This window comes from Perognathus longimembris, chromosome 2 (genome assembly GCF_023159225.1).
Source record: "Perognathus longimembris pacificus isolate PPM17 chromosome 2, ASM2315922v1, whole genome shotgun sequence".
NCBI classification, from domain to species: domain Eukaryota; kingdom Metazoa; phylum Chordata; class Mammalia; order Rodentia; family Heteromyidae; genus Perognathus; species Perognathus longimembris.
The window spans coordinates 72,497,876-72,524,426 of NC_063162.1; the positions used below are offsets into that span (position 1 = coordinate 72,497,876).

The 26,551-nt window shown below is 43.1% G+C and overlaps 1 protein-coding gene across 2 annotated transcripts in view; it reads left to right on the forward strand.

The window, feature by feature from the left end:
* Positions 1-26,551, forward strand: part of Aoah (acyloxyacyl hydrolase) — a 145,023-nt gene that overhangs the window by 60,605 nt on the left and 57,867 nt on the right. For both annotated transcript variants that reach the window (XM_048339460.1, XM_048339461.1), the window contains exons 11-12: positions 911-1,005; positions 16,060-16,151. In XM_048339460.1, the coding sequence (XP_048195417.1) occupies positions 911-1,005; positions 16,060-16,151 (187 nt within the window). The remainder of the gene's footprint in view (positions 1-910; positions 1,006-16,059; positions 16,152-26,551) is intronic.

Here is a 26,551-nt window from a genome sequence, read left to right on the forward strand (position 1 = left end):
TGGCTCAGTGGTAGAAAGCTTAACTAATATGCCTGCCCCTCTCCCCCAAAAAAGCAAGTAAGAAGAAATTGAAACAATGAATAATAAATGTAGTTCAAAAGGAAACCTTTTGCCCTGTGGGTTCCTGGTGAGACATGCATGCTCCACCCACCTGTGCCCTCCTACATTCCTTGGACCTTCCTACTTCCCATTTCCACGGGCCAGTGGCAGCCACGACAGAAAGGCGGGTGAAGCTCTGGCCTCACCTGAGTGGCTGTGGGTGGGGAATAGAGATTCATCTCTGTCTGTGAGAGGCATTGGTTGGTTTTGCCAGGCCACTGAAGAACGTGGAAAAGTATATCCACATGTGGACGGTGTGTGCAAATGGGTCTCAGGATTAGATTAGGGGAGTCTTACCTGCAAACACTCAGGCTGCTCAGAGACCTTTCTATCTCGTCTGTCCATTCAGCCATAATCGCCTAGTGCTTTTGTGTATGTGGACTTTCCAAGACTATAATATCGTTTAAAAAAATCAAAATTGTTCTGAGAGATCACTATCACTTCTGCTTAATTACAACAGAATTGTGTGCTCCAAGAAAACCATTTCCCAAATCAAAAGAATTAGGACATTTTTCTGAACTCAAATCAGGTTGGGATTCACGCAGGTCTGCATCATTCATTCACCCAGCATGCTGTACAACAGTGGGTTTTAGACTGAGCTGGGAAGCATGCCTGCATTTGTACCACTTAACCAGCAATGCCAGAGGCCTCGAAATTTCATTCTGCTCCTAAATGCTATTGTCCCTCAGCGTCTCCAACATCTCAGTTAGAATGTGCTGTGCATGGCCTATGCACCAGGCCTTCTGCTCTACGCCTGCAACCTCTCCATTGCTTCAGCACATAAATAACATGGGTACATTATGCCGCCTAGGTTCACAGCCCCGGGGGATCATTTTGCTGGCAGACTCTGCTGGGGCTCACTTTCACATTGCTCCAGAATGGATCACAGCTTCACAGATGTCGTGGGTAAGTGGTTTCGCCAGTCATCATCATTCAGGATGCACCAGTCTTTGTTTCTGTGTCTCCCTTGCTCTCTCTGAATGTAATGCCAACACAGAACAGGTGCCAACATCCCTCCTCAGAAAAATCTGCCAGACAGGGTACAGTTACCACTGTGTGAGCTCCAAGCATTGGAGGCTCAGTGTTTCTCTCGCTCACCCTCCAGGTTCAGCCCAGTTGCTGCTAGGGATCTTGGAGGTGGCAGAGGGGAGGCAACTAAGTAGCTACATGGAGGGGGAGACATGGCTATATTCCAGCTTCCTGTTGGGGCCAGACGAGGATGGTGAGGGCCTATCTGGCTTGCTTTCTACCTGACTAAGCCTGAAGGCCAGGCAGGGCACACTGCTGGACTCCTGATGGCCACCACTGTGCTCAGCAGAAAGACGGCAAGGGGCAGACAGGCCTTTTTTGTCTCTTCCTGAAGAGCAGCAGGGCCATCTTGGGAAACCGCTTAGTTCAAAAAGAAAATGCAGTCAGGCACCTGTGGTTCATGCCTGTCATCCTAGCTACTAAGAAGGCTGAGATCTGAGAATTACAGTTGAAAGCCAGCCCCAGAAAGACAGATCCGAGACTCTCTCCAATTAACCAGCAAACAGCTGGAGGTGGAGGTGTGGATCAAGTGATAGAGAAGCAGCCTTGGGTGAAAATGCCAAGCAAGAGTGCAAGACCCTGAGTTCAAGCCCCCATACCTGCACACAAAAAATAAAAAGCAGAATCAAGATTGTAAACAATGAGAGACTCCTAGAAGGCAAAGAAGGGTGAAGGAAGTCAACATTTATTGACAGGTGCCATGAGAGGGATGTTGATGCATTTGCTGAGATGAGGATCTTACCAATACCATCAGCCTTCCATATCTGAAAGTCCCACACCCACAGTCAACCAAGTGCAGACAGAAAGTGCAGTCAGGCCTATGACAACTGCATCCATAATGAGCATGTGCAGAGGTTTTTTCCTGTCATCATTCCCTGAACAATACAGTATAATAACTATTTACATAGCGCTTATTGGCATTCAGCCCTGTAAGTCATCTAGAGATGGTTTAAAGCCTACAGCAAGTTCTGTGCAAATGCTGCATTGTCATTGAAGGGACTTGAGCATCCATGTGTTTTGTTATATTCAAGGAGGTCTACGACCAGTCCCTCAGGAATGCCCAGGGATCTCAACCTAGATTAGAAGTAGATGGCAGTGATGTTTATTCTCATCCCATCACCCAGGTGCACAGCTGCCACATCCTCAGGAGATTCATTGTCTTCCCTTTGCAGTATGCAAACACCTGGGGAAAAGATGTAACAAAGGATTGGAGCCAGAGGGTCAGGGATGGGCAGTCTGAATGCCACACAAACAGCACAGAGGGTGCTAGATCTTCTGCTGTATCCTTAGGTCACACGTTATCAAAAAGAATGTTCAAAACTCTGTGCTATACATGTGGCAGCAGCCAGTACAAAGTGATGGCACAAAGGTATATATCCTGTTCAAAACTCAGAAGCAGCTGGGTATGGTGTGCATGCCTGTAATCCCAGCATTCCACAGACTGAAATTGGAATATATAGCAAGATTTTGGCTGCATAGTGAGATCCTGTCTCAATAACAAACAAACAAAATAGAGATATGTGGATGGATGGACGCTGGATGGATAGATGGATAACTATAGATGATAAGATATAAATAGATAGCTCCTTTTTCTCTATTTAGCAATTTCCATTCAGCTTATCAAGATGGAATGTTTATTTGATATTTAATATCATTCTTAAGCAATGATGAATTATCAACATGATTATTTTTTCATCCTTATATTACACAATGCTAGTGTGGACAACACTAGGGGCATTGAGCCCTTATGTGGAGTTGTTGGAATCCCACAGTTCTTGATCATAGCTCATCTCTGGAGGTGGCATTCCCCTGCCTGTGAAAGGGAAAGACCAAAGGTACTCAGCAAGACTGAATGAGGAACAGAGGACTCCCCGAGGAACAGAGGACTCCCCGAGGAACAGAGGACTCCCCAAGGCACAGAGCCACCAAGCCGAGCACTTCCTCTGAGGGGAAAGGGGACTCTGGGCCCTACAGGCTCTGGGATTCCCACCCTGAGACACTCAGGCCTGAGGCCTCCTGGGATCTTCCTGCCAGTGCTGGGTCCAGAACCCAGCCAGGTACTTTCCCTGCTCAAAGCTAGCCTCTCTTACCCACAGCTGCGGTGGATCCCCAAGGGTCTTCAAATCTTGGCAATAGCATGTGCTAAGTACTTGGGTATAAGAGAGTGCTCATGTTTCCTGTCCCCGCACACACACATACACCTACTACAGAAATTAAAATTTTCCTTGACTTCTCCTTCCCAAATTAAAGAAACTGAACATGACTTTGAACATTCTCCCATGGACCCTCTCCACACTGGGGAAACTGAGTGCTCTCTGAAAGGATGAAGATGGAGAAACAGAGTCATCTCTCCTAAAGAATGAGCAAGCAAGAAAGCAATCCAAATACATGACAATGCTCAAGCACTCAACAGAAAAGTACTCTTCTGCATAAAGCTTTCTGGAGGAAAGAAGGATAGTTTATAAAATGTCCAATTCGGATTCTCAACATAATTGCCAGAAGGTTGCACCAGTGAGCAATCCAAGACTAAAGAAGATGGCTTTTAGGAGGAATGATAATTGCCAGAAATAAAAATGCCACGACAAAACCAACTAGCCAAAACTGAGAACATGATGACCAAACCACTCAATCCACTGGAAAAATTCCAGAACTCAGGAAAAAGGCTACATGAATGTCAAGAATAACGAGGTAGGGGCTGGGAATATGGCCTAGTGGCAAGAGTGCTTGCCTCATATATATGAGGCCCTGGGTTCGATTCCTCAGCACCACATATACAGAAAATGGCCAGAAGTGGCGCTGTGGCTCAAGTGGCAGAGTGCTAGCCATGAGCAAAAATGAAGCCAGGGACGGTGCTCAGGCCCTGAGTTCACAGCCCAAGACTGGCCAAAAAAAAAAAAAGAATAACGAGGTAACAGGCAGGCAGAATGGGTCCTTTGGACTGATTAGGAAATCCAGAAAAAAAGAAAAGATGTCAGGCAGAATCACTGCCCGTGTCTGTCCCCTTGGAAACTCAGGGCCTTTGGCAAGGATGTGTGCTTCCATGAGCTAGAAACATGAACATATTTTGCATCCATGTGTTGGATTCAAACCATACTCAAGTAGGTTGACCCACAGCTCTCATTGAGGCTGGCTGATGTCCTGTGTTTGTCCTCCCTCTTCCTGAACCTGGTCTCAAAAGGCTGAGGAAAGAGTGCCTCTCTTCACATGCGCAGGGCCTCTAGTGAGGACTGCTCTTTGCCATCCTCTCCTCATGCAATAGTTTCTGGCTCTTGAGAAGAATCTAGAATGTCAATCACCTGTTCTCTGCACCAAGAAACTCAATATGACAGAATGCAGATTAGCATGAGCTATGTGAGCTTGAGTTAGTCCCCTGTCCTGCATTTTTGGCAGTAAATCTGCAGAGAAAAGTATGATAATGGATGGATAAAGCACCAAAATTAGACATAAAAAAAATGGTTAGCATTCACAAGTCTTTTTCTTTTTTTTTTTTTTGGCCAGTCCTGGGGCTTGAACTCAGGGCCTGAGCATAGACTATCCCTGGTTTCTTTTTGCTCAAGGCTAGCACTCTCCCAATTTGAGCCACCGGGCCACTTCTGGCCATTTTCTATATATGTGGTGTTGGGGAATCGAACCCAGTGCTTTATGTTTACAAGGCAAGCACTCTTGCCACTAGGCCATATTCCCAGCCTTGCATTTACAAGTCTTACCAGTACAGTATCCACGCCATGGAGAGCGGGGCAGTGGTACCATTTTGCTCTCATTGTGTCAGATGTCTTAAGCCTTTGATCTTCTAGGGTTAACAGTCCTCCCCAAGCTGTGGCTAAGCATGAAGTTCATTGGTAGAACACTTGCCTAGCACATGTCAGGCCCAATAGCACCAAGCTGGTGAACAAGGCTTTAATATGGGAGCCTTTGGGGGACATTTCAGATTCAAATAGCAGCAACCCACCTCCTCTCTGATTGTTCTCACTGTGTACGGGGGCCTGGGCCCAAGGGGTAGCCTCATGGCTGAGGAGCTACTGCTTTCTGTTGAGATTTCAGATGCTCAAGAAAGAGGACATTGGAACTCCAATTCTCAAAGGCATGAAAAGCCAGCCAGACACCTGGGCTCATGCCTGTAATCTTAAGTACACAGAGGCTGAGATCTGAACCTCACAGTTCAAAGCTAGCCTAGGCAAGAAAGTCTGTGAGCCTTTACTCTTCAATTAACCACCCAAAGGCTACAGGTGGAGCAGTGGCTCAAGTGGTAGAGTGCCAGCCTTGAGCAAAGCAGCTAAAAGACAGCACCCAGGACCCGTCAAGGCCTCAGTGAGAGAAATATGGAAAGAGGGAAGGCACACCACAGGAACCCTTCATCCATTCCCTCATCCCATGCATGGCTCTGGCTTACCTCTTCGTATTAGTCTAGAGCCCTTTAGTGACATCATCTCAAAGACGAGACTCCAGACTTCTGGAAAATTGCACAGGTGAAATCCTTTTAGACCAGGTTCTTATCATGGCCAAAGCCAACAGAAAAAAAAAACAAATCAAAGCATTTAGCACAGAGGGCATTGCCTATGGGGAGCTGGGTACACAGCAGTTAGATTTCGCAGAGAACTGATGGTATCCCTAGCAGGAGAGAAGACAAAGATGCTGAAATCATCAGAGATTAATCACTGCAAGGAACAGATGCTGAATCTGAGGCTGGAGAACAGGAAGGCAAGTGGAGCTAGGCAAATCACCTGCCCCTTCTTTCCTGGCCTGCCATTCCCCTGGTTAAGCAACATGCCCCCTCCCCACCCCCCAGGTCTGTTTGCAGCTAATGAGATTGAGAGTGCTCATCTGGAGAGATATTTGTAGCTCCATAAGGAGGTGGTGAAAAATCACTGGTTCCTCAAAGCAAAAGCTTCTGAGCATCATTATGCCGAGAGCCAGAAAGACTGCCTGCCCCTGGGTCCTTATATATCATCGCTGCAGGCCCTGGTTCAAATCCAACCACACTCTCCTGAAAGACCGTAGCGTCCAAAGGCTTCAAAGAAAACCAGAGGAAGTCCCCAAGTACAATCCTGCTGGCTCTTTTGCTTGTTTGTTTGCTGCTGTCCTTTTAAAGAAGAAACAATCCCTGTTTGAGTTGCTTTGTTGAAATGAAGGAGAGGCGGCTGTGCCTGGATGTCCAGCGGCGACAGTGAATTCCACCTCCCGCCTCATCCTCCATCTGCTCCAAAATTATTTCCAAAATATTAAAGGCTCCATTTCACTGAAGCCGACTTGCATGACGAGCTGGAGAAGGAAATGAAGGGAGAGAAGCGATCCTGAAATACAATTTCCCAAAATGTTTTTATTTTATTTATTTTACTCCTAAAGACAGTTGCCTGTCCTATTATGAAGTCTCAGCACGACCCTGAGCAGACTGTTGTCTGTAAGGCAAGGAGCACAGATTGAATTTCGTGCTGTGTCAAGGACAAAATGAATCCGTCATCTGACTGCCGAGAATGCATATTCACCCAAGAGCAAAGCGGCTCCCATCTTTCAAGCCCTCCACACTACTCCATTCCTTTTCCAGCTGATTTGGTCTGGCTGTTGAGTGACTCTTTATTAGACTGCAAACAGCCCAGGCAAGATCACAGCTCTCACCTAATTCTCTTTCCTCCTTGTCTCCCATTTCTATGGATTTACTGGGGCCCTTAGCGCTTCTCCTAAGCAGAAAGGCTGATTTTCATGGTTCACATATAATATGGAAATTCCATCTGAGTTAACTGCATGTCAACTCCAGAAATATCTAAGTGTTTGAGTACTTTTTCATTATGTTTTTTTTTCTTTTAAGACTAGGAAGAGCTACTGTTGTGTAAAACTGAACACAATTACATTTTCTGCTTTCCCGACATGTTGAAGGCTAGCAGATTAAAGATGCTAAACAGGAAGAAGGGAACACTCTGCCCCAGTTAGCTCTCATTTATTCTGTCAGAAAACAGAGCTGTGTTCCCCAGTATGAAGTCTTTCTCCAGCAGCCACGAGGGACAAGACAATTGCTCTTCTGCTCCCTCTCCCTGTCCAAGCTTGGGGAAGGCTATCTGTTTCTGATCAATGTAACCCCTTTCTCACCTGCTCAACCTGGGCATCGTGTTCTCTCTCCTGCCAGGAAGTAGGGTACATTTCCAGGCTCACTCAGCCCCAAACATTCAAGACCTCAGTGCCTCTGAGACGTTTACAAACCAAATGCCATGTTAAAAATATGTCTCCAGCTAGATGCCAGTGGCTTACACTTGTAACCCTGGCTACTCAGGAAGCTGAGATCTAAGGATCATGGTTCAAAGCCCAGAAGTAGAGCTATGGCTCGTGTGACAGAGCACTAGCCTTGAGCAAAAGCAGCTCAGGAAACAGCACCTAAGTCCCCAGGACTGGCACACACACACACACACACACACACACACACACACACAAAAAAAAAAAAACCCATCAAGATGAAATTATTTAAGCTGTACATTTCCAAAAGGCGTTAGTAGTTACTCAGCTTACACACCTACTCTCTCAGCACACTGAGTGGAAATTTCTCATCTGGGGAAGCAGCATGAGTCAGCCACACCCAGGGTGCAGCTGAGACCCAAGGACACACACACCAATGGCACACACTATTTTGCTTTACTCACTTGGCTCGGCCTTGGGATGGGTCTCAAGGGCCTAACTTGTCACAGGAGAAAGACCAAGCATCTCAAGCCCTTTGGGAGCATGTGCAAAGAGGAAATTCTGAAATTTAAAAATTATTTGGGAAGGTTGGAATTGGTTGTTACATACCACATCCATCATCTCTTAAACCATCTCCTTCTATGCCATGCCTGGGCCATATGGAAGACAGAGGTTACTTAGCCCAGCCTGACCCAAATATCTGCAGGATATTCCAAGAGAAAAAAAATCAAGAAAAGCATGCAGGAAATATAGGAAACCCAAGGACTCCAAAGGAAGAAATGGAGGAGAGCAAGACCAACTCAAGAATTTAAATTCTGGTGGTCAAAGAGCTCAAAAGAAAGTCTATTGGGAAATAGCAAACAGGCTGCCATCTTGTGTTGGTAACATATACTGAGTGGCAGCAAGGAGTGCCTGCATCAGCCCTTCTTCAAAGACTAGATATTAATTGGGCATGGTATCAGTTCAGCTGCCATAACAAGCAATCCCAGGATACTGTGAAACCCATACATGGATCAATGCTGCCATCCACTCCTGTTGATATGTTGTCTTACTTGAAATACAGTCATGTTCATTTCTTTATGCCTTGTCCAGGGACAGTTCAACAGGACAACAGAGCCCACATGCATTTATTTGCAAAGCCTACAATAATAACCACCTGCTTCTTTCTGGGAAAGGTTGGCCAACCATGCCCTGTTTCCCGTGTGTGGGGTGTGATTAGTGAAGCTCCCACAGGGGTAGTAAGGACACAGAAGAGGACGCCTAGCAGAGGGAAGACAGAGCAGTCAAGGAAGGTCTCAGAGAGGAGTCAGCATTCAGCTAAATGGCCAACAGAGACATCAGATTAGGAGGAAGAGCCTGGGACAAGGCCCAGAAGCCTAGGGTACAGTGGTTATTAGTTCAGGTGACAGAGGTGACTGAGGAGGGTAGAGAGGAAGATGGAAGGTCTGTAGGAGGGGACAATGCTCCATAGAACATGGAAGAGTGTCCATTTCTGGCTCTTGGTAGACCTGTTTTTCTTCCTGTGTAGTTAAAAAAAAAAACAAACTTGATGTTTCTCTGGCTCTGTGAAAGAATTGACTTGTAATTATCTTTTGGTAAAAACAGAACACTTAAAGCTTCTTATTTTCTTGCTTTTATGAGTCCAGATACAGTTTTCCAGCCATTTTGAAATAAAATGTTGGCAGGAGTGGAACTTGGAAGACAGAGTCCAACCATGGAACGTGCTTCATTTGGAATGAGGTGGTTAGATAAATATGTCCCTTGACTCACCCACTGAATAAATAAATCATAGAGTGAGAGCTTAAATAATAAATAATAGAAAAGGCAAAAGGGAAGAAACTAAGAGGAGCTGACAAGGTAAAAATAAAAAAAGAATACAAAGAGGAAAAATGAAAGGTCGAGAGGTGCCTGCCATTCTGTATTCACATTTATGGGTCATGTTTCGCCAGAAGTCTTCATTGGATTGTTTCCCCCGCCCTCTGAATTCCAAGAGTTAAAGCTAAAATGCTGTATATCTTTTCCCTCAAAATTTCTGGGAGGAGGTTTGAGCACCAGGTGAAGTTTAGGCAGGCATTTGATGGGCTTCCCGATGCCTGAGCTATTCTGGTCACTGGTCCGCTGGTAGGTAGCTGGTCTTCGACTATCATATTTGAGGATGATTTATGCAGCAGCAACAGAGATGTGATGTGCTTGCTGTGCCCATCTTCTTTGGCCATCAAATGAGAGTCTTAATATTTTGCACTTGCACTGATACTGTTTGAACTCATTTCTCGCACCCCTCCTTGTCGATTTTCTCTTTCTAGCCTTACAGGACTTCGTGTTATATGTGTTGATTGCTATAACCAAGATCTTCGGTCCGGCCATTTCTGAACATCATAAGTGTGTAGTTGTGGTTCTGGGAAGTGTCCAATATCAAGACACCAAAGATTGTCTGGTGAAGTTTTGCTCTCTGCTTGGAAGATGGTGCCTTCTAGCTGAGTCCTCACGTGGTAGAAGGGAGAGGGGGGTGCTGGCTTGAGCCTCTCTCTTGTGATTGCAAATCTGACCATGTTAGTGAAACCCCAAGGACTTAATCATTTCCCCAAGATCCCACCTCCTGTCATGACTAGCGTAGAGAATTAGGTTTGGTATAGGAGTTTTGAGGGGCTCAAAGAGACCCTAGTATTCATATTTGATCACATGTCTTTTCATTTCCTTCCCCAAAGCTCCACATGTAACCTAGAAGCCATCAGAGTAGCCTGGGATTCCCTGTTAACACTTCTAACAGCCAACTCTGATTGAACACTTAAAATGTGAACATTGTGCATGGATTGTCTTTCTCGTCCTTTCAATCATCGTCAACTCATTTTTGTTTATCATAATTGTGACAGAGAAGAGTAAAAGAATACCTTTCTGTTTACCAGAGGGGTAGATTTCATTCCCTGTTTCCTTTATACTGTGAGCTCCATTAAGTAGGAGCTGAAGACTGCCAGAGGTGATGTTGAACAGTTCTGGTACTCATCTCTCTGTCCCTTTCTCTATTTCTGTTTTCCTGTCTCTCTATTTCTCTGTCTTTCTGTGTTTCTGTCTCTCATAACTCTAGCACCCTCTCTGCCTCTTTGTCTCTCATTCTCTCTCTCTCCTCTCTCTCTCTGCCCCTCTCTCATGTGCATGCATATGTAAGGAGTGAATTATTTAAGACCCCAGGGATCTTCCTTCAATGTAAGCCTCATCCCATTCACACTGGGATTATAAGGTTTACAAATCAAACCCACAGAGCTAAATTACTTTTTGCGGAGTTGTCTACATCAAAGCTTCGGTTTATTCATGAAGAGCTGTGCTGCTTAGTCTGGCTAAGCCTGAGATAACAGAGGCAAAATTCAGATGGGATGATGCATCCTCTCCTTGTCTTCCCAGAACCTCGCGTGTGTCAGCCCTGTTGACAAGCAGCCCTCTGGGCAGCAGGGTGTACCATTCTCAGTGCATGGAAAGCTAGCACATGCCTCACAGAGGAGCAAAATGGCATGTGTATCTGTGCAGAGCCCCGCATCATTTCAGTATTTATACTAAAAATACTCAGGCATGGCTTCCACAGAAGAGATGAAGATAGCACGGTGGTAACTCTCGGGTTATATGGATTTCTGAGGGGTTTTTTTTTTGTTTTCTTTTTCTTTTTTTTTCCCCAAAAAAGAGATGATTTCCTCAACACCTGGGGTTGAAACCAGGAAGTCTTGTTCTCAACACACTCAGCTTAACCAACTCTGATGTCTTAGCATTTGGCAGGTTGGAGCAAAGCAAGAAACAGATCTACACAAAAGGTCTACTGAGGGCCCACCTGAATTTAACCTGTCCCTTCCTAGTTCCACCAGAACCTGGCTTCAAACCCCAGTCCGTTTAACATTGAATCTCCAAGTTTGGTTATTAAGTTAAGCAATGTGTGTGAGTTTCCTGTCTCAGTGTCTGACACCTATGGGAAATTCAATACGATTTCTCTTCCTCCCATCAGGAAGAAAGAAAAGCAAAGAAAAGTGGCGTAGGATACAGAGAACACCCAAACACCGCCAGTGTGTAAGCGTTCATTTATAGGATTTAGTCACATGGCAAAACCTGAATGGAAGAGCTCAGGATAGGAACAGCCCTGAAATATTCGTGGTTTGGTGTTCATCTAAGTGGGATGGGTAGGGGACTGGCACTGGCAGGAGGCAGGGTGGTGATAGAGTGGCATTAAAGGAGAAAGGTCTCACAAGCGCCACCTCTGGGTGGATGCAAGATTTGCAGACTAGAACAACGAAATTTTAACCTCTGATTTAAGAGCTGATCTCTTCTTTCCTTAAACAATCCTCTCATGTACTTTAAGAACTTAATTCCTAGGAAGAAAATAAACCCTTTTAACTGATGAAATCTTTCATCATCTCTTTATACCTGCAGATTCCTCCAGGTGACTGTTAGAGAATAATCAGTTTGAATTTGACTCTGCTAGATGTATTAGAAAAGGGAATATGCCCTGAGAATTGTCCTCTGCTTTGCTGGATGGGGAGGTTCCAAATGTAAATAGTGAAACAAAGCCACCAAGGGTGTTCTCTTTGCCAAAAGAAGACCAGAAGAGCCCAATGACTCTGATTGGCTGGCACCATTATATTCTCTTGTTTAACAAAGCTCTAAGGATACAGACATCAGTTGCCTGTTGAAGTAGTAGCTTAAAGTATTCACAAATCTTTATTAAATCTACTAAATATTCATTAAAATGAGAGAGGATAGTTTTCTCAATGCATGGAAACACACAGCACTGTTACATGAAAACATTGTATAGAAGAAGTAGCAAATGTGTTGAGGATGACATAAAAACACATCTATATGATGGATAAAAATCAGAGAAAAATTGGAAGTGATGTGATAGTTCCCCTAACTTTCTCATTGAGTGACTCAGGCTCTTTTTTAGTTTGGAATTCTCTTTCCTTGGTAGATATCCAGACTCTCCACATACGTACATTTAAGATACATTTATGATGAGCTCCTGAAAACAAGAATGCTCACAAAGAAGAAGTAGATGTTGATGAGAGAAATCTTAATTTGCATTTTCTTTCCCTTAAATGCCTGAAATATCTTGGGTATAATGTTGCATGAATAAGGGTCTTAGTGTTTAATGTAATATGACTTAATATGTTCTCTTTTTTGCTAAGATCTATAAAACATTTCCTATTAAGACCTATAACTTTTCTACCAAATTTAGCAAGGAAAAAAGTATATGCCAAGGCTACCATGGGATTACTCAAATCTATTCTACTACCTAACAATAAATTTCATTTCTCTTAAAGCTGGGACAATCCTTGTAGAAAGGGATGCAAGGCCACCATAATGCTTTGCATAATGTCAGCCTGTCAGTCCATTCCCCACTATGCCTTTGGTCTTTCTAACAGTCCTGTTGGGTTAGATAAGGTAATATCCATATAGTCATAAGAGATACTGAAACTGAGCTACAGTACTTATAAAGCTGTGTCTTCCTTGATATGTATAAGCTAGGAACAGTAAAAGCTTACCATAACACTGTAAGTAAAGTCTAAAATGTTCAATCAGGAAAACCCAGGTTTGTGTTAACTTCGAAGTGAATCAAATCACTAAGATAAACCTCTGCAGCTGGCCTGCCCAGGCCTTCAGGGGTCCATCTGTGGAATGCAAACACCCTCCCCACAGCAGCAGTTCAGCACCTGCCACTGTCCACTGCAGCTCAAATCCTAGAAGATGATTCCAGGCCTGACAGGCTTCTCAGGGAGCCTAAGGGATTCCAGGAATCTCCCCAGCTGGGTGATCCCCTGTTTCTTGCCAAGCGATTGAGATTCCTACAGAGAGACTGAACTGGAAGAACACTGGGGGGGATACAGACCCCAATTCCAAAGACACTGTCCCCTGCCATTGCCCTTCAGGAAAGGAGTGCATTCCTCTCCTAACTTTTACTATGTTTGACTGGCTTCATACAGCTCATAAATTCTGTCTACATCTCATAAACCACTCACCTACTCACTATCTCTGCTTAACACAGCTTATAAGTTGTATCCATTCTATTTGTTTTTCTTGTCTTCACTAGCAGAATTGAATATTCTCAAATCCTACTGCAAACACACATTGTAAACCAAAAGATGTAGTGGGAACAAGAAAAGCAAAGCTCTGCTTCACAGTGGCAAAGAAATAGAAATCAATCAAAACAGAGGATAGCTGAGTCCTAGAAACGGTGGCACTTTGAACGCAAAGTGGAGGGTGCCAACTGCCATATTGGATAATGGCCCATCCTATTCCAGTGTAAACTCATCTTGACCAATTACCCAATAATCTTATTTCCAATTAAGGTTTACTGACAATGTACCAGTCACTGGAACTGCATCATGCTTGGGGAGATCCTCTGGGAGCCTTTTCTTGATGAATTTATCTCTGCTTCTTTGAAGAGTATGCATCATAATTAGCACAAGTGTATTCCAGGAAGTCCTGCTTGCTGACTACCCTCTCCCACTTCCAGTCCCCAGGATCATCACACTTAGGATAAGAACAAGGACAGAGATCTTGGGTTTGCTGCAGGAAGGAGATCCTTGGAAAATATTCAAGGCACCATAGGGCAATTACTGTATTTGTTGTATGACAAGTGTGCATAGCTTCATTCCCTGGATAATAAGAACTACAATTTTCCTACTCAGGCCATATATTTGTTTCTGGAGGCGGCATCTAGGTGGCTTGGAACAACAGAAGCATATTGTCTCCAGGCTAAAAATCTAAGATCAAGATGTCAGTAGTGTTGGTTGTTCCTCAGGAGTTTGAGAGAGAATCTGGGCCATATTTCCCTTCTAGCTCCTATGATAATGTTTTGGTCTTATTAGAGAATCATCTCTTCCTCTGTTCTCATGTGACCTCCCCCATGTCCTTGCTTCTGTGTGTCTTCCTACCCTCCTTATAAGGACCAGCCATATTGGATAACAAACATCCCATTCTATTCCAATATAAACTCATATTAACTAATTCCATCTACAATGACCCTGTTTCCAAATAGGGTCAAATTCTGAGGTCTAGGTGGTTAAGACCTCAATACATCTTTTGATGTGATGTGGCTCACCCAGAAACATGCAAAATTGAGAAATTTACATTTGTACTTATATTATTTCAGTTATTATCCTCTAAGCCTCTGATAATGGAAAGATTACTTGAGTTTTTCCAAGTGTAAAGACTTATGGTAGATTTCATATACGCTGTGTGGGAGAGACAAAATTCCAAAACAGTGACTACTGCATACTAGCCACTCCTTGGGGGAAGAGGACAAGAGTTTTCATTTTTACTGTAAATCACAATAGTGCTTGGAGTTTTATAACAGGCATGCACTACTCTGTATTCAGAAAGAGCAATAAAGATACATCTTCAAGGATAAAATACAAGGCATCAAGTTAAATTTGAATTTCAGATAAACAACAAATAAAATTTTAGTATACCTACATACCAACCATTGCATGGGAAACACATATGCTACAAAATATCCCTTGTTTGCCTAAAACTCAAATTTAACTCAGTAATTTGCATTTTTATTTGCTAAAGCAGGCAGCTTCACTCCAAATGTACTGGTTTAGATGAGCTTTTTCTAGAAATTAGACCATAGAAGGAATTTGCCCCAGAGGCTGCTATAAAAAGAACAATAAGATGTCAGAGATGACCACATTAACTTCTGTGGGTTTTGTACCAGACATAAGAATATGGCTCAAATGAGTCTATTCTTGTCCAAACTCTGGGTGAGATCCTGACTCACACAGCTCACAGTAGCTACAAAGGGTGTCAGTCCCGTCTCTGTTGCTAATGACATAATACCACCTATGGGGAAAGTTGTAAAGAAAGGAGGCTGATTTCATCCCCTGGTTCTGTTGTCAAGACCGAGGGGCTGCATCTGGGGATGGCCCTTGGCTGGTGGAGTGCTGAGATTGTACAGGACTGCATGGGGACATCAATATGTGTAGTCGATCCTCTGGGCACTGTGTGTGTGTGTGTGTGTGTGTGTGTGTGTGCGCGCGCGCGCGCGCACCCAAGGGGCCACCTGAAATCACAGCCAGATTGAATCTGGGGAGCCAGACCCTATTGACTAAGGGTGCATCTTGAAGCTGGAACAAGCATTTTTGTCCCAAGCTTGTATATTACTTTTCATCCAATTTGAATTCTAACACACTAAACTGGAAAGTGGCAATCTCAGAACATTCCAGAGTGGGCAGTGTACCTGTCTTCTGAGGGGTCCCCTGTGAGAAGCCACATGTATCTCACAGGAACCTTCCAGAAGCCCCATGATAGGTGATGCTGGTCATTACCAATTCCCTGGAGAAGATGAAAGTCTGTCTGCTTTAAATACCAGTGATGAGGGAGAGGGAGCGGCAGAAGGAGAAAGAGAGAGAGAGAGAATTGGGGCATAGTGCGTCATACCTGTAACCTGAGCTAATCGCTCACACCTGTAACCTGAGCTAATCAAGAGATGAAGGATCACTACTCAAGGCCAGTCCAGACAAGAGTTAGAGACTCCAATAGCCAGGCACTGTGGTACACTTCTGTCAATCCAGCTAGACAAGAAATGTAAATAGGAGGCTCATGATCCAGGTCAGCTCAGAGCATAAATGTGAGCCCCTATTCAACAGGACAATGAAAGTGAAAAGGACTGGAGGCTTGGGTGAAGTAGTAGAAGCAGAAAGAAAGCAATACACAGGCCATACATCGTCTTGGTGCCTACAGAAAATAAGTGATTTTTAAAAATACTTACAACTATATCTTTTTTATCTCTAGAATTCCTTCTTGAATTTGCCGATGGCTCTTACCAATGAGCTTGACTGGCCCCAGCTGTCTGGAGCTACTGGATTCCTGGAGGCTACCAGCAGGTATGTGCATCTGCACACACTCAGACACTTACATGTGTCTGTACAAGGGAAGAAGGCGAGACAGAGCTTGCTTCCCAAGAAGCTGAAATGATGATTACAAATGGTCTCAGAACAGGGATGACACATGACAACACCTCCACTGACATCCAGCCCAGCCGCCCGTCAGTAGGAGGTCGTGGGTTGTACTCTATCGGCGCTGCCAGGGGAAGGGTGGCCTGCGGTTTACCTCTGATGGAAAGTACGTCAGTAGATATAGGACATATGAAAAGCTGGCCCCAGCAGCTCAAGCCACTTTAGATGCTGAGATCAGGGGGATGTTCACAAGACCTCATCTCAACCAATAGCTGGGAGTGGTGACTCACACCTGTCATCATAGCTATATGAGAGGCTGAAATGGGGAAGATCCAAACTCCAGGCTAACTGGAGCAGAAAAGCAAGAGAGACTCCATCTCAATGCGAGAAGCTGTGGTGGACAGTGAAAAATGGGAAGATACCTGTTCAAGAAACAAGACCCTATCTCAAAAAATAACCAGTGCAAAAAAGGCTGCAGGCCTGGCTCAGTAGCAGAGTGCCAGCCTAGCAAGGCCAAGTTCAATTCCCAGTACCATTAGAAATTTAAAAAAAAAAAGAAATATGGCATATAATGGATTCCAGAAGAGAGGGCAGGGATCCACCTCCAGGTCTAACTGCAAGACAGAACCAGCCCTTCCTGCCTCCTCCTCCTCCTCCTCCTCCTCCTCCTCCTCCTCCTCCTCCTCCTCCTCCTCCTCCTCCTCCTCCTCCTCCTCCTCCTCCTCCTCCTCCTCCTCCTCCTCCTCCTCCTCCTCCTCCATCACCATCATCATGTGTTCTCGATTCTTTATACTAGTTCCTCCACAGCAAGTTCCATCTAGGAAAATAGGTAAGCCCAATCTTCAACTAAGATAGCCAACCAGAACCTGTCTATAGCTATCTAAATGCCGTACTTCTGAGCGTGGAACCAGGAGTTGGTCTAGTCTGTTGCCTTCTACAGACCAGGGCCAAGAAATAGACAGCTTCAACAAAGCTAGAGGTGACAGTGGAGGAGGTCCACAGAGTAGCAATCAGAGTGTTTTAAAAAAAAGGAAGTTAGCCATAAAAATCCAAAAGAACCAAATATAGTTACAGTCCTAAACTCAAGTACAAATGAGTCCAGCAGGTCAACAATTACAAAGACCAACCAGATGGAATTTTCTAGATTAAATATTGCTCTCTCTGCCACTAGCTTCAATTTGTTATGTTGGACCAGACATAGCAAACACTTAGGAAGAAATAGACAAAGCCATTGTTGCAAGTGCACAACCAGCACTATTCAAGGGCATTTAATACATCTTTGATGAGAAGTGTCCTAGAATCTGGGTGTTAAAGGTTATCTATTTTCTCCCACCCTGTCGATATTATGTGAGAGAACAATTTTGAGAAGCAGTTCATCCCTCTGAACCAAGTCGCTGGGGCATTAATACCAGCAAATTGGAGAGTAGGGACTTACAGATAAGATTTGTTAACCTAATTTCAAATTTAAAAAAAAGACATGTACGTACTAAACACCAGTGGGTACAATAGCCTTATTAAATCCATTATTCACAAATTACTTGGGATATAATTGCAAGTGATTAGCTCTGTTGTAATTATACTTCACTAAACAAATAACCAGAGAGTTGGTCATCTGCGGTAGGACGTAACTGACTGGAGTGAGAGAGACTCCTCAGCAGTGGGCATCCACATGTGGTCCACGGCCCATTTGAGCATGCATGGATGTGAAGGCTCCTGCAGGGGGTGCACATGGTGAATGCACATGGTGAATACCACTTTCCCCAGCAATAGTAAAACAGCATAGTGAGACCATCGATTGGTACTGATGGTTTGAAAGTAATGGTAGACAAAGCTGTTGGTGTGCTCACCTGCAAGTCAGATAAGGAAATAGTAACCAAGTCTGGTCCTTGTGCAGGTGATGGATGAATTTGTTTTTATAGACCACTGTTTTTGAAAATGGCTCTAGCTTTGAAGTGGGGATGTGGATCAAGTACTACAGTGTGAATCATGAGTGAAAAAAGCAGAATAAGAGCTTGAGGCTCTGAGTTCAAGCCTCTAGTGCTGGCACAGAGAAAGGAAAGGAAAAATTAGTCTACAAAACAAATTATGGCTTTTTAGACTTTTATATCTAAAATAAGTAAAATGAACTTATTACTTCAAGGAAATAAATGACAGTATTAGTTGTTAATCATAAAATTTGACCTTTCAAAGAAAAATTTGAATTTCAGAAAATTTGTCTCTTCTAGGAATTTTCTAGTGCTATACATCACACTACTAACATAATTATCTTTCAGTATTGCTGCATAGGATGTTATCAATGGAATGCTACACATTCTCATAATTCAGTGAACCAATGTTTTTCTAAATGACAAGTGTTTGGTGTATAAAATCAGGCACAGAAAAAAGATCCATAAGAAGTACAAGGCAGACCACACACTATAAGGCAAGCAGGAGCAAAACCTTATTTCAGATTACATGCTGCAACCCAGCAGTATTTAAGAAGCTATCATCAAGGAAGTCTGTGTAGTTATGTAAAAGATGCATGTAAAATGCTACTCTGTTTTCCAACTACATGTACACAGACAACCAGAGTTTCTTCACATAGAGCTACCAAAACAATGCATTGCAATGACTGTAGGCACAAGTGCATGACTCCAAATGTTCATTTCTTATATAGTAAATATTAATATGTCTAATAAAAACATTAAAATTAATATTGGTACATCTAACTAACAATAGCTGTCTGGGGTCCTCAACAATGTAGTTTAAAGTGGATCTGAGATCACAAGTTAGAAAACCTCTGTTCCAAGAAGTATGTATAATGGAGACATACAGAAGATAGAGGTTGAGGGATGGCTACGGCTGGCCACCTGAGAGTAGAGGGCAGGGAAGGGGCAAAGGCTGAGGGATAGCCATGGCTGGAGACCTGGGAGCAGAGGACAGACCTTGCAGCAGGGAACAAACCAGGAGTACGTACAATGCTGGGGCCAGGTAATGCAAGAGTGTATAAGAAGTAACAGCCATGAGCCTAATGCTGCTGGAGTCAGAGGAGGGTGAGACTGAGGTGGGAGAGATGGTGACCAAGAAGGGAGGCAGGCCAGAGGCCGTTCAGTGGGGTGGGAGTGGCCACCTGGCCAGGGAGAGCTGGCAGGGGGCAATGGAGCAGATGCAGGTGGTTTTCAACAAGATTTTATAGTCTGGTGATTTCTTTCTCCTACTGATGGACATTCAATGTATTCCCAAAGTTTCATCATAGGAATGAGATCGAACATTTCTGTACCACCTCTTTATGAATAAGTATACAGATGGTTTTGAAAAAGAACTGCAGAATCAAAATGTATACATTTTTCATTTTTATAAGCTTTCCAAATGCACTATCCCAATTTATATTCTCCCACTTAATACACAAGAATATTTGTTTTCTTTCTGGATCATGGTCAACACTAGATATTTTCCATCCTATTATTTCCTAATCTAATAATATCTTATTTTTGTTCTAACTTGCAACCTTCTGGTTGCTATGGAGCAGCTTTTCATAGATAGTGACCCTCATCTTTCTTCTGTCTCTGTTCATGTGTCAATTCTCCCCACTGAAGGAACAACTCTCTAACTCAATCTAAGGGGAGGTTGCTACTCGGAGCTCCTCTTGTGGTCTTTAGTACCAATGGCTGTTCACTCAGTACCTCCCATTCCCCCTGCCCTGTGCCCAGACTGAGTCTCCGAATGAGTAATCAGTGGCTTCACTAGTACCTGGCACAATAGATAACACAGCTCTGGTACCCTGTAGAAAAGCTGAACTAATTCACTCCATAATATTCCTCTATCTCTAGGTTGCTCTGTAACCAACCAACAAACCTCCTTCAAATGCATTTTCTCAGATTTGTCCAAATCAAACCATATTTACTTGAATTAACAGTCAAGGGGGAAATGAGAGGGACAGGGAAAGAGGAGGGTAAACAGCTGCCTGATGAGAGGCATTTAAGAGCAACTCAGCACCTCTTAAACCCTTGGACTCTCTTAAAAGCATGGACTCTCAACATTGTACCAGAAATTAGCACAATTCATTAAGATATGAAATCATAAATCTATGTGGAAATATTTATGACATAGTCAATGAATTGGAGGAAGTGAATTGCAAGAAAATGATTAATTTAGTCATAAGAAAGAGTAAAACAAAGGGGAAATTCGCCTCTTCCAGGCAAATTTGGTTAAGGTTAGATAAATTAAGCCTCTCTGTGAACTTTTTTTTTTCATTTTTATTTTTTTCCTTTATTGTCAAAGTGAATTACAGAGGGGTTACATTTTCAAATGTAAGGCAGTGAATACATGTTTTTTTTTTTTTTTTTTTTTTGGCCAGTCCTGGGCCTTGGACTCAGGGCCTGAGCACTGTCCCTGGCTTCCTTTTGCTCAAGGCTAGCACTCTGCCACTTGAGCCACAGTGCCACTTCTGGCCGGTTTCTGTATATGTGGTGCTGGGGAATCGAACCCAGGGCCTCATGCATACGAGGCAAGCTCTCTTGCCACTAGGCCATATCCCCAGCCCCTCTCTGTGAACTTTTGTGCAGAACACTGTAATTTCACAGCCTGTGGGGATCAGAGAAAATGATTGCACTCTTAAACCCCCTGGTCCAGTTCTTGGAGTCCACAAGACATGGGACTTTAGGGGCCCTCCCTGTTCAGATCCTGATTCCATCTATTTTCTTCAAAAACTATTTGGTGAAATATGAGTTTCAGGAGATGTTAGTGGGCATTACACATTTACATCAGACAAGTTTTGGAAATACCAGTTTGGATAAAAGAACACAAATTTATTCAGTGTAAAGATTAACAGAGACCCTAACATACAGGAAAAGAAACACACCTTTGTGTATCTTAGTTCATTTTTTTGCTTCTATAATGAGACAGTCCCTAAATTCATTTAATCACCAAACAATATGGAGATCTGCATAGGTTTTTTATGAGGAAGACACATTTTAAAACAACGGCACTGCACAGATGTGTTGTAAGATTATGAAAACAATCTTCATTGTTGCAGTTGATAGTTTCAAGTTTAAAGGCATCCATAGCCTTAAATCTCTTTGTTTCTATTACCCATTAGTGTCCACTTTAATATAGTGGCTTAGAATCAAATCTTGGGCTGGCAGAGAATTCTAGCTGCTCCAGGCCCTGAGAACAACAGGAGGCGGAAGCTCAGGGAGAGGCTGACCTGCCAGGTAGGCTGTCTGGTGTGAGTCTGGCAGCTCATGAATCATTGAGCATAAAGCCCAGTAAGCCTATTTTCCTGCCCCACATTCCAAATATGTCAAGCTGAGTTGTTCATTTTTATATATATCTGAACTCCAGAACTTTTCTATACAGTCACCTCTCCTCCCCTTTTCCTGGGCCCCATTGCCAGTCTCCCTGAATGCTCAAGAGGTCATTATCTGCACAAGATCTAACCTAAGCCTTTGTTGTTCTGTGAATCAGTGATTCAGGAGTGACACTGCTACCAAAGGACTGGAAGAAGATACAAATGGTCTTTAACTCATCTCCCTGACCCCATGCTCACCTGACCTCTCCCCCATCACAAACTATAGAAGTCTCTACTCCCCTTTCTCAAAATAGAGCCTGTCTGGCAACAACAAATGCTGGAGGGGGTGCGGGGAAAGAGGAACCCTTCTCCATTGTTGGTGGGAGTGCAAATTAGTACAACCACTTTGGAGAACAGTATGGAGGTTTCTCATAAAGCTCAATATAGACCTACCCTATGACCCAGCCATACCACTCCTAGGCATCTATCTTAAACAGCAAACCCCAATATATCAAAAAGACATTTGTACTTCCATGTTTATTGCGGCACAATTCACAATAGCCAAAATATGGAAACAACCCAGATGCCCCTCCACAGACGAATGGATCCAAAAAATATGGTACTTATACACAATGGAATACTACATAGTGATTAGGAATGGTGAAATATTGTTAATCGCAGGGAAATGGTCAGAACTCGAACAAATAATGTTGAGCGAGACAAGCCTAGAACACAGAAAACAAAGGGGCATGATCTCCCTGATATTTGACTGTTAACAAAGGGAGACGGAGAGACAGTAGAGACCAAGTCTGTGAAACCAAAAACTGCTTGTCAAATAGTATTCCCCACAGGATTGGGGCAGCGACCCAACAGTATGTAACTAAAACCAAACAATTACTCAACATATAAAGGTCAAAAATTGACCTCTCAGGGGAATACAATAGCTCAAAAGCTATGTATGTACGTTCATATAAGACTACTGTCGACACATGGTCTAATATCGACATTACATTTAAAGCCCTAGGCGAACTTTCTTGGGCGTGGTCACGTGGCTATTGTATACGTTCTTGATACATTGTATATTGTATATATGTCTACCTGACCTAGAGAAGAGATAGAAAAACAGGGTGTAAGATATCACAAGAAGTGTACACACTGCCCTACTATGTAACTGTACCCTTTTTGCACAACACCTTGTCAAAAAATTTGTGTTCAATTAATAAATAAATTTAAAAAAATAGAGCCTGTCTAATTCCTACATTACCTGATTTTAACCTTCTCCACTCTTCTGTACTAAGTCTTCACATCGAATCACTTATCATCATCCCTCACCAATCTTGTAGCTAGCCATGGAAGCCCCATCCTTCCTGGGACTGATTTTCCCAATACTTAAGAGAACATCCAAGGTATGACCAAACTAGCACCACCACTGGGGAATCAGAAAACCCCAAAAATGGCATCGATATTATTTGAATTATATCAAATACTTGATTCATCCTGAACACTTCTGACAGGTAGATGACCCATTGAGGAAACTGTTTTTGCCAGTCCAAGTAGAATCCCACTTTGGATCGACACAAGACCATTTCTTCTGCTAGGAATCCATCCTTCCCATTTGTATTACTCTTGAGGCCCATTCTATTATTAGTAGTATTGGTAGTATTAGTATTATCTTTAAGTAGTTGTACAAAGAAGTTGCCATTTAACAAAACAGTTTATGAATATATGTTAATCAGTGTTACCCCTTTCAACATTCTTACTCATCCTTCCCCTATCCACCCCTTCCCTCACCTTCTTAATTTTGTAAGCTATACATTGGATTTTTTGTATTGTCAAGGTGATGTACAGAGGGGTTACAGTTATATACATAAGGTAGTGAGTACATTTTTTGTCAAACTTGTTATCTCTTCCCTCATTTTCCTCCTACCTTCCCTCCTCCCCAGTCCTCCCCCGTACCCCGAGTTGTACAGTTGGTTTCTACATATTGTCTTGTAAGTATTGCTGTTAATGTTGGTCCTCCTTTTACCTTTTGTGTTACCAATTTGGTGTTCCCCTTCCCTTCCCAGATTCAGACAAACATATATACAATACCAAGGGTACCAAAATCAAACACAGTAACAACAGGGGCTAAACCATAGGGATGATAAACAAAAGAAAAAAAATAACTTCACATAGTACATTGGTTTCCCTTCAGATCATATACATCTTTTGCCTTTTACATTGGCTTCATGAGTGCATTCTCCCTCTCTTCTTTGAGGTCCATTCTTGATTTTCCTTTGCTCCAATGGTATGAGGGCTATTAAAAAGGCTCTCTGAGAAAGTAGCTTTTGTGCGACCTGAGCAAATATTGGCAAAAGCAACCTTTAACTGTTCTATTTGGGATTTACCTATTTGAATTTTCTCAACAGAAATCAAATATGACCACATGATGTGAACCTTGCCAAGGGCCAGCTAGCCAGGTAAAGCTGAAAAACTTAGAATTTTGACATGGTGTGCCCCCAAGAAATGATCCAGGTATTGAGAACAGCAAGGGGAAGAAAAAGGAACCCCAAAGAGACCACCCCTTTGCCCGCAAAGCTCAAGTACTTCTATGAGCCCATTGTTCTTGGTTTTGTTGTGCAACAACCCAATAGAGAAACATCAGGCCTTTCTGGTCACTTGAATCAAGGACAAGAAGATGGGAGTTTGGGAGAAGAAAGGTCATGACAGGTTAGGCAGCACAAGAAATGTCCTATTTTTCATCCGCTCATCCTCTGGATGAAATTTCAGCTGGCCCTGCACTGAGACAATCTTCCTTTAAACAGTCTTCTTAATTTGTAGGCATTGCAAAAATATTGCATCGACTCCTCTCTCTGCTCAGTTTCTCTGAGCACTGCACACTGCGTGGAAAATTGGATTCCTAACACTCGTGGGAGAGATGACTTATTTTTGGATTGATGGGAAAGAAAACAGGATTGTTGTCAGTTACAGGAAATATTTCTAGTGCTTTGTATAAGATCTTAACCCCCAAATTCAGGCTACCTTTCTAATAGAATATTAAGGAAGCTTTCAATGATTGATAAAACAATCTGTATTCTGATAATGAAAAGTGCAACTAACTGTGTTTATAAGATTAACACCCATGCTATTTGTTTTTCATGAGCCAAACAATATTTTGGCACATAAATTCCCATTTTTACAATTATCAAAAACATATTTATGACTGAATCTTGGTAACAATTACTTTCTCTGAGAAAAATAAACTTTCTTTATTGACCGTGAAATTATTTTAGTATTGAACTCAGCTCTTAAGTTCATTTCCCATCTGGTTTTCCAAAAATACAGTAAATAGTCAAGGTAGAAGATGTAAGGCACTCAGTGTATAAAGTGTTCATTTCAGGCTTTTGGGCAAGATGGCAGATTGAACAGAGCATTTACTTATCTCCCTAGAAGCCTTATTAACAAGACAGTGACTGCATTTGTTCACAAGGACGAAGAGAACAGAGCCAGCAGCCACAGAACACTGGGGAAAGAACAAGCAGAAACTGGGCAATAGATTCTGCAGAGCTGTGCCCCAAGCTGACCGGAGGGGACCCAACTCCAGTCCCCACCTTAGACATCCCAAAGGGGTGACTGGGTGACTCCACGGCCAGCTCTAGAAAGGGAGCTGAAGCTGAACATGACAGAATCCGTTGAAAGATGGTTTGAAAAGCAGTTCATTCTTCCAACCCCTTAACTCCACACAGGTGAGTACCTGCCTCACCCTCACCCTGGATGAAAGCTAGAGGTTCAGATGCTAATGTCGAGGATCACTGGGCTGAGGAGTGCCAGACACAACTGAAGAGAGGACTGTGCATGTGGAGTGCGGAGCCTGGGACTGGCAGGCTGACAGGTGGTTCTCCTGACTCAAAACTGCATGGAGCACCCCAACAACAGAGCTCCCAAAGATAGTAACAGTAGTGTTTCTGGGAAAAGGCCCAGCCTGGACCATTCTGAACAAGCACCCCTCGAAGCCTCAATCCACATACGAGTATCAAGTCAGTGTCCATGTTTAAATAAACATAAACCAACCACACAAGATCACCAGCCATCTGAAGGAGACCTAAAATACAAAGACAATGCAAAACCAAGGAGGACAGAAGGTTTACAGGCTCATGCCTGTAATCTCAGCTACACAGGAAGCCATTGTGTTCTGAAGCTGGCTCTGGGCAAAAACACACGACTATACCAGAAAAGTCACTAAAGCAGGAAGCTTCTGGGATGCAATTCAAGGGGTACAATACCTATCTAGCAAGCATAAGGCTCTGAAAGAAGAGGCTCCTCAGGACAACAGACAAAAGAACTCCCCTGACATCTACTGTGCACAGGGTTGAGGCACCAAATCAGAAGGAAGCAAGCAAACAGGCTCCAGAAGGTATTCCCACAAGAAGATAAAGTTACAGGCCAGACATGTGGCTCAAGTGGCAGATTGTCTGCCTAGCAAGTACGAGGCCTGACTTCAAACCTCAGTACTGCCAAAACAAAACTCATTTCAATGCCCAAAAGGGGAGTGGATCTGAAAGACTAGAGTATCTGCCAGGGCTTCTGACCAATGGGAGAAAGGAAAACAGATTCTCATGATGGGATTGGAAAAGGTAAACAACTGCTCAAGAAATGTGCAACTCTTCCTATCTAAACCATTAGAAAATGTACTTCAGAGGTTTTTATAGAAAGAAAAGGTTTATCTTCAGTTATACTCTTATCCTATTGGTGACACTCATTTCATAGAACTGCTTTCTATTCAACTTCAATAATATTACACAGCTTTGGGAAACATGTCAGAAAAAAATTGACTTTCTGAGTCATCCTAACTTGTATTTTAAAAATTTCCATTAAGCAGTTGTTCAAAGCGGTTTCAATTCAGCATGTTAGTTCATGAGTACAACGCATCTTGATCAATGTTACCACTTCTATCGTTCTCCCCACCTCTCCAAAACCCTTGTTTAAAAAAAGTCACAAGGACTGGGAATATGGCTTAGTGGCAAGAGTGCTTGCCTCATATACATGAAGCCCTGGGTTCGATTCCTCAGCACCACATATA